A 15,082-nucleotide genomic window follows, 5' to 3' on the forward strand; every position below is an offset into this window, starting at 1 on the left:
CAGAAGAAGTACTAGCATAGTATAAATACTGTGTTACAAGTGAAAATACAACCGCATTAAGATATTCAGATAACATACTATAGGTAGACATGACATGTTACATGAGAAGTTGAGATAAGATACAGTTAGGATAAGAGAAGTTGTGAGTTATAATGAGTTGTGATAGGATAAGATGGGTTAAGATAAGATGAGTTTGGACACGATACAATGAGTAATAATATCATGATGTAATATTGTCTTAGACATTTGATGGAGAAATGCCCACATATTGTCACTACTGTTACATGTCACCACACTCATCCTTTGTTACTGTCTGCCATACCCCCGTCTTACCTCCTGTTACCCAAGTGCCCTTTTGTTCTGTCGTCTTACCCTCGAGTGAACTACCTTGGCATTTACTTACAACCCCCTCCCAACCCTTTTATCCATCCTCTGAGGTGTTCCTTTGTCTGATCCTCTGTATTTGCATACAGCCCTCCCTACCCTCTGACCCATTCCCTGACATTCCTATGAAATGTGTGCCCTGAAAATGCTCTGGGTCGGCTTACCCTTGCAGACCCAAACTCTGTGTCGGTAAATCCACCGTATTACCGGAAATACTAATAAAACCACACCCTTACAGCAAACTTTGAAGGACCGAGAGTGAAATTTCTTCAACAGTAGGGAAACAGTCATTTCAGAAAAGCCTCAATGATTCTACAACACACTTCTAAATGTGTGAAACCTTTAATACTCTGTGAAAATGTATAAAATGGAGATTCCTGAGCCACGTTAGACTGTTCACATTTAAAACCACCACACATAGATCAGTCATGTCTACAGTCTCTTTAAAACACACTTTGTCATTTCTGAAACCTTTATTCTAACCATGTCCCTTTGTTGCATTTTAACAAACCATATATATAAGAGGGTCAAATCTGCACCAGAAAATGCCAGAAAGGTTAACAGACCTTTAAAACACAGTTTAGATTGTGTGAAACCTTTATTATATTTGGGAAACTGAACAAAAAAGAGAACAAAAAACTAATACCTGTAACTTTAACTCCCAGCAGTCTGTCACTGTCATGCTGAGCATCAAACTTCCTCGTCCTTTCTAATGCAGCTTCCTTCACCAAACTGTGAGAATAACCTGCTGGAGGTCAGCAGAACAGGAAGTGAGGTCATCGGACTTCCTGCAGTGACACCTGAGTGCTACTGATGAGAACAACCAGCAGTCAGCGAGGTAGGACTTATATTTTAATAAAGAAAATAGATGTACACTGCAGATAAAGAAACAAAATACTGCAGGATTTCTGGTTAATCAGATCCTTTAAAAGTTTTAATAACTTAAACAGAATCCTGTCACCACAAGGGGGCGCCAAAGTGCAAGAAAACAAAAAATATAATGCTTTTAAACTCTTTTTGTATTAAATTACAGATAACTAATAAAAGCACAAAACAATATTAATTTACATGTTGAATGTAGAAAAGTAAATAAATACTTCTTAAAGACATTAATTAATACTTTTATAACATTTGACTGTAAAATTACAGGATTTTTTTTACTATATATAATTTAGAAAAAAGATATTTACAGTTATTTTACAGAATTTCCCTGTTTTAGTAAAACCACAGAAAAATAATTCACACGCTGACTGCAGAAAAGCAAATAAATAAATTAAACAACCCTGCAAAAAATACACATAAATCTTTCTTTTACAATGTTTGACCTTGCAGTGACTCTAGTACTATATATTTAGGATATTTAATTCAGCATTTTACAGATTTTCCTTACAGATATCTAGTAAAAATCACAGAAAAACTTGTTAATTTACATGTTGACTACCATGTTCTAAACTGTACATAGTTTCTACATTAATAATCTGTATTTTAACAAATAGCATTTACTTTTTTTTTTTTTACAAAATCTCATGTTAAAATTACACAGTTTTGCTTCATATAAATTAGCTGGAAAGTATAATTATTTTCCAAATATTTGCTGTTATTTTGTACCTTGTACTCTTGCTGGTACTTTTTAACATCTTTTATGGATTTTGTGGGCTTTTCGAAGTCTTGAAATGTTCTGTCGGCTGGATTTTTACCAGCAGGCGTCAGTTTTTGGACACATTTGTTGCTGTTTATTGGCATGAATCCCTACAGGACGCCGATGTGCCTCGTGGTCATGCTGTGGATCCTGATGCCGCTGATTCGTCCGTCGCTGCTCCGCCGCTCGGCGCCGGTCGCGTTGGCGGTGGCCTGAGCGCTGCTGAACACCCTCCTTAGCCTCAGCTGCGACCTGAAGGCCTTGGAGAAGATGAAGTAGATGAGCGGGTCCAGGCACACGTTGAGCACCGACACCATGATGGTGAGCTCCTTCACGTAGTAGAACACCCGGTCCCAGGAGCACCACCAGCGGGATCGGAAGGCGTACGGCAGGCGGACCAGGTGGTACGGGACGAAGCACACGCAGAAGACGCTCACCAGCACCAGCATGTTGCGGCGGGACTTGGCGAGCTTCTTGGAGCCGGAGGACGCCGGCTGCCTCTCCTGCGCCTCCGACAGCCGGCGGGAAATGCTGCGGTAGAAGAAGACGAGGGAGACAAGGACCGCTAGGAAGATGATGACGGAGCAGGTGTGGATGATCTTGTAGAGCAGGTGGAGCTGGGAGCTGTGCAGGTCGTCACACCGCATCTTGTTGGGGAGGGAGTCAGGGACTTTCCGTGTCAGGAGAGACACCAGGATGTAGGCGCTGGTGGTGGCCAGGAGGAAACCCCAGGTTCCCGTGGAGATGATGTGGGCGGCTCGGACCGTCTGCAGGAAGTGAGTTCCTAAAGGATGGATGATCTTCAGATACCTGCAGAGAGGGGAATCAGACAGTCAGAAGGTTGATGCAGATAGAGGGTGGTTCAGGTTTGGAGATGTAGTCTGTAAAACACTGAGTTGTGGTCAATTTATTGACAAGAATTTACAAAAGAAGACTTTCATGTCAAATTGAAAAGAGATCTCTACAAAGTATTGTCAATGAATGAAAAATCTAAAACAAACTAAATGATTTCCCAAGTGTTCATCTCCTTCCAGTCAGTATTTAGTAGATTCAGTTCCATCATTGATCCTGTTGGTTTCAATCAGTCTGAACATCTGGATGCTATAATTTTACCTCATTCTTCTATAAAACTGATCAAACTCTGACAGGGATCCTGAGTGAACAGAACTTTTCAGGTCCAGACTCTAATCCTCAGTTGGATTCAGGTCTGGACTCCAGAACTTCCTCCTTGTAGTCTTTAAACCATTTCTGAGTATCTTTGACTGTTTGCTTCGACTCATCTTCTGGATGGAAAACTGATCTTCTCCAAGTCTCAGTTCTCTTCAGACTGCATCAGGTTGTCCTCCAGGATTTCTCTAGACTTTGCTGCATTCATTTACCCTCTACCTTTACAAGCCTTCCAGGACCTGCTGAGGAACATCATGATGCTGCCACCACCATGCTTCACATCATGATGATGATGCCACCATGCTTCATATGATGATGCTGCCACCACCATGCTTCACATCACGATGCTGCCTCCACCGTGCTTCTCAGTGCTGATGGTGTGTTTGTGATGATGTTCAGTGCTTGGTGTCCATCAAACATATCATCTAGTCTGATGGACATAAAGCTCCATCCTGGTCTTCTCAGACCTTCTTCCAGGTCTCTTCAGAGTCTCCACATGTCTTCTGGTGAACTCTAGTCCACATTTAATTGGAGCTTTTTTCCATCAGAGTCTTTCTGTTTGTCTCCATAAAGCTTTGACTGGTGAAGAACAGACAACAGTTGTTGGATGAACAGTCTCTAACATCTCAGCCTCTGAAGCTGGAACTCCTTCAGAGGAGTCATAGGAGTCCTGGTGGCCTCCCTCACTAGTCTCTTTCTTCTCGGTCTCTGAGTTCTTGAGGACGTCCTGCTCAGATTTATTCATGTTCCATCTTCCTTCCATTTCTTCATGATGGATTTAACTGGACTCCAGGAGATCTTCAGGAACTTGGAAATGTTCTTGTATCTTCCCCTGACTGGAATGATCTTCAAAAATCTTTGACATTAAAGCTCATATTGGACCCACTATCCAACAAGACTCTACAACATCAGATTTGTAAATAAGTGCCTCCCTGCTGCTACGTAGCTGTGGAAGCTCTACAATTAGACATGTAGACAGTGTGTCATCAGCTTGTTGTGTTCTTCTGCCCCATAGCGGCAAAACTGAGTAAATTATGCACCTTTAAATTTTATCAGCAAATTTACCAGCCTTCCTCATTTCGATTTTGTTAGGAGTTTATTTTTACTGCTGATTTTGTCATAGTTTATCCTCACCGATCCACCTAGCATGTGTCTATGTACCTGGAATATTGTGCTGACATGCAGTGTTCAGATTTGAGCGGCTGTGAACATGAAGTTCTCTTCAAATACTGCAGCCTTTGTTTTTTTCTGCACCAGTAGACCACATCCTTATGATTTATAAGCAAATGCACCCACCATAGTCTCACATCCTGATACTAACAGAGAACCTGCTCTGACACCACACACACTGCATATGCACCCCCTGTCAAAAGTTTTGAGACAGGATCTAATTTATTTGAATGACAAAGTGTCTCAAAACTTTTGACAGGGGGTGTATATGCATTTATCATGCAGTTTAGTTCTCTCAGAATTATTAAAGGTCTTCTTGAAATACAGCAAAATCTGCTGGGTCAAAAACATACATACGGCAACTTGAATTATTTTACTGATTACGAGTGAATACAGCTGCTGACTCATTTGATCCTCTGAGCCAATTTAAATAGATAAGGCAAACTTTATTGATCCCACAGTGGGGGAAGTTCACAGTTACAGCAGCTCAAAAGAAAGCATTATACGGGCAGTTTAAGAAAATCGAATAAATAGAACCCAAAGTCCTGACTTAAACCTATCAAGATCCTGAAGAAACAAGTCAGAAAGACGACAAATGTAGTTGAACTAAACCAGTTCTGTCCAGAGGATCTTTATTTCCAGTTGTTAAAACGAAGCTGCAACATTGAAATCAGAGAAGACATCCTATTTCTTTTTCCAACACCTTCCAGGAGAATGTTTTACTGATGAAAACAGCAGGAAAAGGCAAACTTCTTTGTTCATGAAACTTAGATTTTCATATTTAAAGGCTTTTTTAAATTTTTTTGCTGCTGTGCTGAAGGAACAGCTAAATTTCCTTGTGAAGCACCAGCCAATAACACTTCTCTCTGCTGTACCCAGCTGGTATCAGGATTTACCATAAAAGGCAGAATAATCTCTCCAGAAAACCAGAGGATGTTGTTGCTCTGCTGCCCGAGATTTGTCCTTTGTTTTCTTATGATAAACGGTGACCAGCCTGGTGTGTCCTGGTGATACCATCAGGTTTAGTGGTACCGTGCTGCTCTGGTTTAGCTGCGCTGACCCAAAAACAACATGAAACTGATCAACAGACGTATTTCTACTTGTTGTTTTTCTTAAATCTACCCAAAACCTTCTGATAACCACACAGTTTTATATTTAACTGGTTATTTCCAAGGGCTGCACAGTGTCGTAGTGGTTAGCACTTTTGCCTTGCAGCAAGAAGATTCCCGGCTTTCCTGGGATCTTTCTGCATGGAGTTAGCATGTTCTCCCTGTGCAAGTGGTGTATGGATGCAAGAGAATGGATGGATGGTTATTTCCATCTGACCAGTATGTTGTTGTTTTTTTTAACTGACTTCTAATTTTTGTCCAGAGTTCCTGTTCACATACAGGCTAGAGGACGTTTTGTTCTCTTTTTTCTCGAGTCGTTTCCCGTTATGTTTGCTGTTAATGACAGCATCAGATATGAACCAAAAATGTGGACATACAGGCAGTAGGTTCAGACATTTTGTGAGAAAACAGCTGGAGATTGCAGTTGTTGTATTTCTGCGCTGAAATAAGTTGTAATTTTCCGACGACGTGCAGATTATTATGGTAGTATTTGGAGATTGAGAGGGGAAAAAAGAAAAACCTGGAGCTGAGATGACTTCTTAATATGAAACACTGCTTCAAAGTGCACAGAAACTGTAAGGAGTTCAAAATCTTCAGTTGTGAAATGAGGAAGTGGTCGGCCGACCGATTGCTGGGCAGCAGCTGTGAGCAAAAGATAAAACAATCTTCTGCAGAAACAAGTGGCCCTCTGACCTCATTACCACCCAGCTGATGATACAAACTCGCATCTAACCACATCTGGATTTCTGTGAAATGATTTCACCATTTGGTTTTTTTGACCTTAAACAGACGCCCACCTGAAGACATTTACTCTAGAAAAGTCCCGTTTGTTGACTGTAACTGATACTGATGACAACAGAGCGGAGATGTACCACGTAGAATAATACAGGAGGAGCTTTGTGAGGAAATACTGCAGTTTTAGAAGTGTTTTATTTTATTTTTATTTTCTAAAGTCATAAACAGCAGCAGATAAACTGGCGATTGACATAATTGTCACATGAGTGTTACTGTGAAGAGCTCAGCATTTTATGTATTTATTTTACATCTAGTTCGCGAAAACACTTCATATTTGGTGAATGTTTTGATGAGATGTGTAGAATCTTGACATTCTGATGAGATTTCATGATTTCAGGCTTAGATTTAGTCACTTTTATGGGGACAGCATGTCAAATATGATTAGTTCCCTGAAAGTTTCACACCATGATGCTGCCACCACCGTGCTTCACAGTGGGGATGGTGTGTTTACGATGATGTGCAGTGTCTGGTGTCCAACAAACAAATGAAGAGTTCATTTGCAAAAACAGATAACTCCGTTTTGATAAATTTTCAGAAAACTTTTTTTTATTGTTTGCTTGAGATAATATCCATAAAACTGAAGTTGAGTGGATTTGACTCAGTAGAAGAATACATGACAAAACAGAGAAAAAATAAATTATTAGTGTTATTATTATCTCAAGTAAAAAATGAAAAAATGAGTTTTCTGAAAATTTATAAAACGGAGTTACCTGTTTTTGCAAATGAACTCTTCAAGTGTTAATTTTATATCATGGAATCGCTGAACCACATATCTTTGTAAAAAGGTCTTCTGGAGGAAAGTTCTGTGGTCAAATGGAACAAAAACTGAGCAGAAATATGTTTGGAGGAGAGAAGGTGAAGCCTTTAACCACAAGAACACCAAACCAACCGTCAAGCATGGAGGTGGCAGTATCATGCTTTGGGTGCTTCTGGACTGGCTTCAGACTGTATGTTGGACTGGTTCTGGACTTTCTTGGGACTGGTTTATGTTTGGTTTCAGTCTTGGTTCTCCTGGTTTTGGATGTTATTTAAAGTTGGTTTTGGATTTATTTTCCTCGGATCTGGTCCTGGATGATTACTGGTTTTAGACTGTCTTGGAGGGCTGCACAGTGGAGTAGTGGTTAGCACTTTTACCTTGCAGCAAGAAGATCCCTGGTTCGAGTCCCGGCCTGGGTCTGGGATCTTTCTGTATGGAGTCTGCATGTTCTCCCTGTGCATGCGTGGGTTTTCTCCGGGTACTCCGGCTTCCTCCCACAGTCCAAAAACATGCTGAGGTTAATTGGTTACTCTAAATTGCCTGTTGGTGTGAATGTGAGTGTGATTGTGTGTCTGTATATGTAGCCCTGTGACAGACTGGTGACCTGTCCAGGGTGTCCCCTGCCTTCGCCCGAGTCAGCTGGGATAGACTCCAGCACCCCCCATGACCCTAATGAGGATAAAGCGGTGTATAGAGGATGGATGGAGACTGTCTTGGACTTTTTTTAGGAGTAGTTTAGGTTTGCTTTTGGTCCTTTCAGACTGTTGGCTAAAACTGGTTTAAATTGTGTTTGTGGACTGGTTTCAGACTGTATTTTGACTGGTTCTGAACATTTTTGTTGGACTGGTTTAGGTTTGATTTTGGTCCTGGTTGTAGACCTTTTTAGGACTGGTTTCAGACTGTCTTGGGCAGGTCTTTTTTTTAACCCCAAGAACACCAAACCTACCAACCAGCATGGTGGTGGCAGTATCATGCTCTGTGGAACTGGAGCTTTACACAAAGTAAATGGAATAATGAGGAAGGAGGATCACCTCCACATTCTTTAGGAAAACCTAAAACCATCAACAGAAGGTTGATCTTGGACACAGTTGGATGTTTCAACCAGACAATGAGTCCAAACACACATCAGACGTGGTAAAGAAATGGTTCCATCAGACTAGAATGAAGGTTCTAGACTGGTCTCCCCAAAGTCCTGATTTAAACCCATCAAGAACCTGAAGAAACAAGTCAGGAAGACGACAAATGTAGTTGAACTGAACCAATTCTGTCCAGAGGAGTCAAAGATAAACCAGATGACTGTAGACGGAAACCAAAGGATGTTTATAAGCAATATTAACATTCCTGTTTGTATATTTTTGACCAAAACCATGACTGTTTTTGACCAAGATTCATGCGTTTCAATGATTCCAACACAGAAAAAGTTGTAGGAGTCATTGGAAGCTCAAGCCTGCCATGATATACATGATCTTCAGGTGTCCAACCCTTGACTGTACATGCAGGACTAAAACCAGAACAGACCGTAGAGAAGCCGTCCTACCTGTTGGCGGCGATGTAGCCCATGAACAGAATGCTGGCATACATGTTGAGGTAGAAGGTGGAGGCGCCGAAGTTACAGTAGACGAGGCGGACCTGGAAGGAGTCGGAGGCGTAGTTCGTGATTTTGATGAGCAGGCAGAGGCTGAGCAGGAAGTCGGCGGCCACCAGGTTCTTCAGGTAGATGATAACGCAGCTGGACGTCTGCTGCTGCTGAGATCCACAGAAGTAAACCTTCAGGGTGAAGCCGTTCAGCAGCAAACCCACCTGCAGGGTCACAGCATTTAGTCGGGATCTACTTCAACCAACCCTAAAGGCGTTTCTAAACCGCAAACTCACCAGGAACACCAGGCTGTAGATGATCATAAGGAAGAGGCGGGCCGAAGCGTCGACCGGGTTGCAGGATTCGGTGACGTTGGTTCTGATGGAGGACTGGTTGAAGGTGGCCGTCACTCCTCCGAGGTCATTCATGATTCTGGGTTCAAAGAAAAAAGAAGTTCAGGTTAGAAAATGCTTCAATCTGACATGAAGACAAACCAACTGGTCGATCATCACACACTGAAAAACATGTTTAAAAATAGTTTATAACAGATGTTCAGTTTAATTTACTTATTGCACTGTTTCTTTATTGCGCTAATTCACTGATAACTAATCTAATCTGATAAACTAAATCAGCAAAAAATATCACAGTTTAACTTGTATTTCTCATTACTGGTAAGAAAACTATTGATATTAAGTAATATTTTTTAACTTTTCTTGAATAAATTTTACTAATTTTGTTAAAGTATAGATAATATTTTCTAAAAATAATAATAAATTAATATCAGTTTACTTTTTTAAACTGTAGAAAACTAAAAAAATGTTAATGTGACTCTAAATTTAAACAATTGTTCTTATAGCAGCCAAAAAAAGTTTAAAAATTTCATTATATGCTAAAGTTATTTTACAGAGTTTCCCGATTTTGTTCAATTAGAGATAATAATTAGTAAACTCACAGGGAAAAAATAATAATAATTTATGCGTAAACTATAAAAATAATGTGTTGACACTGTAAAATAATGTCCACATCAAAATTCTGTATTTTTTTATACTTTGACTGTATTTAAATAAGCAAAAAAAAAAAATCACAATTTATATAAATTTGCTGTAATTGGAAGGAGAAAAAAATATTTTTTAACCGTGATATATCCCAAAGTCTAATTAAACGAGCATTAATTCACTTTTTACTGTAAAAAAACAAAACTAAAATACAAAAATAAAAAAATGAGCACATCAAAAATCAGTATTTTTTTAAAACAGCAATTATTTTTGAATGTGTGACTGCAATATTCCTCTATTTATATCCAAGTCATTTCACTTACATTTGCTGTTAATTTTACAGTTTTTTTTCTGTCACCCTTGCTGCCAGATTGCATGTTGTTTTTACAGATTTTCTTCCTTTTGTACAGTTTAAACTATATTTTTCTCACACTGTGTCTTTCTTTTCATACCTCGAACTAAAAACTATTTTCAGAGTTCAACTTCGGGTTTGTGGCCACAAATATTTTTGAAGTGGAAGTCAGAACAAGGCAGACATTTCCTCTTCATTGTAATCAACACATTCATTGTAAGTCTGTGGGAGAAACTCAAATGAAACCTGTAAATTTAATAATGCTCGGGTTTAACTTAATTTCTGCAATTTCATTCAGAAAGATAGAAATCAAACAAGTTTGGAAATTTACTCTTGAAGTGGGAAAACACTCAGGAGTTAGATTTCAGCTTTAATTTGTGTTAATTCTTGTTGCACATTGGCAGGCAGCTAGCTTAGCTTAGCATAAAGACTTGAAATAAAGGGAAACTGCTGGCATAGTTTGGTGCAAATGTTTACCTCTGCAGACATGAGTCAGGCTTAAACTCTCAATCCATTAATTTCTCACTAAACTTTAGTTTATAATAAATGTTTTTGCTCTGAATGCCTACATTTCTACTCACTAGTCTGTTACAGTTTGTGTTGCATCACTGTTCACCATATCAAAGCTGCAGCCTGAAACTACTGGTTGACTTGTAGTAGACGGCAGCAATTAGTTCACAGCAGCGTGACCCAGTTAGTAATTGACGGAGCTGCTCTTTATCTGAAGATCACAGGAACTTCTGAGTCATCTTAAGTCGGTTTCCTGTGAAGAAGCATCACTGAAATAGCGACATATTCGAAGAAATGCCCAAAACTTGCAAACGGTCATAAAGAGTCGCATCATCTGCATAGAAAAATACACCCCTGTCAAAAGTTTTAGGACAGGTTCTAATTCATTTGAATGAGAAAGCGTCCTAAAACTTTTGACAGGGGGTGTACATCACAGGTCCTTAATGTTACTTTGGAGGTCTGCGAGCATATTTTTACACTCATTAATGTTTGAAAATGCATTATTTTTCTGACGCTGAAATTTTGTCAAGAATCAGACTTCCTTTTAAACTGTGAAACACCAAAAATATACACTTAAAATAATTATTCCTGCATGACTGAAAGATAATCTGCACACGTTACTCAGGATGAAGGTTGTGGCTTTGCTCACAGGGTTGTATTTTATTTCTTTTTATTCAAAATCCCACCTCCAAATAATAAAACTGTTTCTAAATATTACTGAAAATGAAAAGTTTATGAAAGCTCATGTTCAGATTTCTATTATCGAGTTGTGAAACTATTATTAGTTTCAGGAAGTGTGAGGTTTTAAATGGCCAAGACAAGGAAACAGATTTTAAAATAGAAACTGACAAACAGGACGAATTCACCTCCACTGAAGAATAATGATGTTTTTAACCAAATAAAAGTACCAGTTTAGGAAAAAATGCAATACTGAGCAGATAAATGAAAGTAGTAGGTGGTACTTTGCCCTTGTCAGATATCTTTAAATCAGTTCTGCTGGACAAATAAGTAACATACTGTATACACCCCCTGTCAAAGGTTTTAGGACAGATTCTCATTCATTTGAATGAGAATGCGTCCTAAAACTTTTGACAGGGGGTGTATGTGGACAGAAATAAAGAACATCACGTCATCTGCATAGAATATTACACTACAGGTTCATAGTTGTATTTTTGGGTTCTACTAGCACATGTTTACATACATTAATGATCAGAAATACTGCACTTTTCTCACATTTTGCACTGCTTTTCTTTACACTATAGGCCATTTTGTAGTTAACGGTTCAACAACAGGAATATCCAGTTAAAATAATTCTAATAAATATGGCAGTTTGCAAATATATTGTTAGCATTGTAATGTTAAAAGCCAAATAAAAATACCAGTTCAAGCAACATTGCAATACTGAGTAGTTAAATAAAAGCAGTAGGTGGTGCTATGTCCTCGTCAGACATCCTTAAATAGCAGATATTTATCATATAGTCATGAAGAAAATCACATCATTTAGGTAGAAAACTGCACTGGACATTGAGTCAATCGAATAAATGCTCCTATGCACCCGTCTCATGAAATGGATTCAAAGAGTTCATTTGTTTCGAATCTGAAACGTAAAGTCGCTCACAGATGAAGCTTTTTACATCATCCGTGCAGCATTTTAAAACCACAAAGGTTGTGAAACATGACCTACAATCCGTGAGCCAAAACCAGAATGTTTTGCCAGAACTGAAACCACACGATTAGAATATTTAAGTATTACCACCAGAACATAGCTGCTGCACATCTGAGTAGATTTCATGCTGTTATAGGTTCTGAATAATCAGTAAGGTGATCATATTTGTGTATTTTTACCGCTCATACTTCACGTGTTTTTACATCACTTCAGTAAACCACTGCTAGCAAACACAGAAAGCAGATTTTCTATCTATAAAAACAGTTTTATCTGTGAATATTTAGCTGTAGCTTGCAGAGAAAGATTGACAGTAGCCGTACAAAGAGCAGAGTTACCTGCAGAACTCACCTGTCTGATCGACCGTCTGAATGAATGTGGTGAGAAAAACAGTTTGACTTCCTTCTGCACAGCGTTTACATCAGGAAGGACCGAATATACAGAGAAGGAGGAGCAAAAACAAGAACACTCTGCTTTTGTAACTGCAGTTTTAATGTGCTGCTCATTTGCAAGTCAAAAACTCACCTGGGAGGTCCCGGTTTCCTGAAAAACGGGGAAGTAAGAAACAATTTTTGATCTGATGATGTCTGTAGCTTCAGTAAACTTTGTGTCTGAGCAGGTGGGTTTATCAGAGAACGGCCACCTGCTGAAACACTGAGACTGAAACTGACTGAAAATGCACCACAAAACCAAAAACCAGGAGCTAACAACAGCTGGGAGGCTGCAGTAGACAGCAGATGTTGGTACTGTTATACTGTTCAGACTTGGATTTTAGACTGGTTTTGGGGACTGGTTTTAGGACGGTTGTGGACAGGTTTCAGACTGGCCTCTGACCTGGTGGGGACTTTGTCTTAGACTGGTGTTGGACTGGTTTGAGAGTGGTTTTGGAACTAGCTTGGAACTTGGTTTGACAGTTTAAGGAATATTATTGGCTGGTTTGGGGCTGGTTTCAGACCTACCTTTGGACTTGGTTTTAGATTTGGTTCAAACTAGTTTTGGACTGATTTGGAACTGTTTTCAGACCGAGTTTGGTCATTTGTATTAGACTGGATGTGGTGGATTTCTGCCTGGTTTGGGACCTGGTTTTAGACTGGTTTTGGTCTGACTTTTGCAGGGTTTGGGAACTGGTTTAGTACTAATGTTTATGGATAGTTTTGGTTGGGTACTTTGATTTTAGGGGGATTGTGGGCTGGTTTTAGGCTGATTTCAGACCGGTTTAGGACCTTGTTTGGGACTTATTTTATGATGGTTGTGGGCTAGTTTGGAACAAGGTGTTAGACTGGTTTCAAGCTGGTTTAGGCTTTAGTTTTAGACTTGGTTTTTGGCTGTTTTGGACTGACTTTACATTATTTTATGCTGGTGTCAAAACTGGTTTGGGATCTGGTTTTAGATTGTTTTGGTGTTGGCCTGGTTCAGTAGTTTTAGGATGGTTGTAAGCTGGTTTTGGACTAGTTTAGAACTGGTTTTGGTTGAAAGGCTGCAGTAGATGAAGATGTTGGTGTTGTTGCATAAACATTCATAAAATCTGACGTAGAGTTTGTTATGTAGGAGGTACCTTTATTAGTTTGGATAAATTGCTGTTTGATATTTGTGTTCAAACAATTCAATTCATTCCATTTCACATGTGAATTTGAAATATTGTATTTGTTCATTTCAAAGCAGGGAGTGTTTTAGACTGTTTTCCCAGAATCCTTTAGTCATGTTTTGATGTTTTATGCAGTATTTATGTTGGAGGGTGCACTGTGCTACGTCTACCACCAGGTGGTGTCATTGAGTAAGTCAAAGCAAGACGACAAACACATTTCTGTTTGTAAAAAGTTGGTAGCTGCTTTTTTTAAGACACAGCTAAATTCCTAAATGTCCTCTCGAGTCTCTGCAACATTTATGCTAACCTAAGCTAAAGGACAGACATGAGAGTGGTCATGTGACACTCAGGAAGAAAATGAGTATTTCCCGAAATGTCTTCAGACTTCATAAACAGTGCAGTGTGTCTGTGTTTTACACTCTTTAAAACCTGGTTTTGGACTGGTTCTTCTGGTTTAGGAAGAGTTTCAGTCCTGGTTTGGAGCTTGGTGCAAGGATTGTTGTGGACTCATTGCAGACATCTTTCAGACCTGGTTTTGGACTTTGCTTTTGGCTGGTTTTGGACTGGTATTAGACTGGTTTCAGACATAGTTTGGGGCTTGGTTTTAGGATGGTTGTGGCCTGGCTTCAGACTGTGTATAAGCTGGTTTCAGTACTGGTTTGGGGCCTGGTTTTAGACTCTTTGTTACCAGTGTTGAGAATTAGTTGGAGGGTGGTTCAGCATATTTAAATGTAGTGTATCTCAGCATTTACTAGGCTGGACTGTGTTGGCTCAGGGACACTGCAAATTTAATGTCTTCACAAATTAAAACTAAACACATTATCGCTCATGCAAGCATTACAATCGGTGCTCTATAAGTTGTTTATTTAGAGATTCTCATGCGGGTTTGCGGCTCTTATCAGTCAGCAGTGTGAAATATTAAAGCTGCAGCAGACTGACGGGTTTCTGAGAAAACTCTGAGTCAGTTCTAAGAGTTTATCTGCAGTTTAACTTGTGGTTTTAACAGGACGATCCGCACCAGTACTAGAGATGTTGGTCGTAAATACTGCAGCAGTAATAGTGTTCAGTCTTGTTTACCTGCTGCCCTCCACTGGTCATACTCCATTAATACACATCTGTCGACTGTAAAAGTTGGAATTCAGCTGCATCCAGTGACTCTTTGTGTATTTTCTGGGTGTGTGTCAACTTTATTTAATGCTAAAGTTGTTTGTCATCAATCTATTCATTAAAATCCCTCTATATATTAAAAATACTTTTAATTTCCCCAAATCTAGAGTTAACCTCATAACTGGAGAGGAAAAGCTCAAATTTAATGAGAAATGACACATAATTTCTTACCTGATGAAATAAATGTTAAATTCATAACAATGATAGCAATAG

The 15,082-nt window shown here is 39.3% G+C and overlaps 1 protein-coding gene across 1 annotated transcript; it reads right to left on the reverse strand.

Moving 5' to 3' along the window:
- Positions 1-1,913: 1,913 nt before the first annotated feature.
- LOC110962583 (P2Y purinoceptor 14-like) lies at positions 1,914-9,153 on the reverse strand. Its single transcript, XM_022210587.2, has 3 exons — positions 8,894-9,153; positions 8,559-8,821; positions 1,914-2,833 (listed from the first exon to the last, which is right to left on the reverse strand). The coding sequence occupies exons 1-3, from the start codon at positions 9,023-9,025 to the stop codon at positions 2,134-2,136; spliced, it is 1,095 nt and encodes a 364-aa protein (XP_022066279.2). The 5' UTR covers positions 9,026-9,153; the 3' UTR covers positions 1,914-2,133.
- Positions 9,154-15,082: the final 5,929 nt, after the last annotated feature.

The sequence above is a fragment of the Acanthochromis polyacanthus genome, chromosome 13, assembly GCF_021347895.1.
Source record: "Acanthochromis polyacanthus isolate Apoly-LR-REF ecotype Palm Island chromosome 13, KAUST_Apoly_ChrSc, whole genome shotgun sequence".
NCBI classification, from domain to species: Eukaryota; Metazoa; Chordata; class Actinopteri; family Pomacentridae; genus Acanthochromis; species Acanthochromis polyacanthus.

Coding starts and splice junctions, on each gene's coding strand:
- LOC110962583 (XM_022210587.2), bottom strand. CDS start 9,025: ATGAATGACCTCGGAGGAGTGACGGCCACCTTCAACCAGTCCTCCATC. Junction 8,822..8,893: donor TCTACAGCCTGGTGTTCCTG/GTGAGTTTGCGG, acceptor GTGACCCTGCAG/GTGGGTTTGCTGCTGAACGG. Junction 2,834..8,558: donor GGCTACATCGCCGCCAACAG/GTAGGACGGCTT, acceptor CCCTCTCTGCAG/GTATCTGAAGATCATCCATC.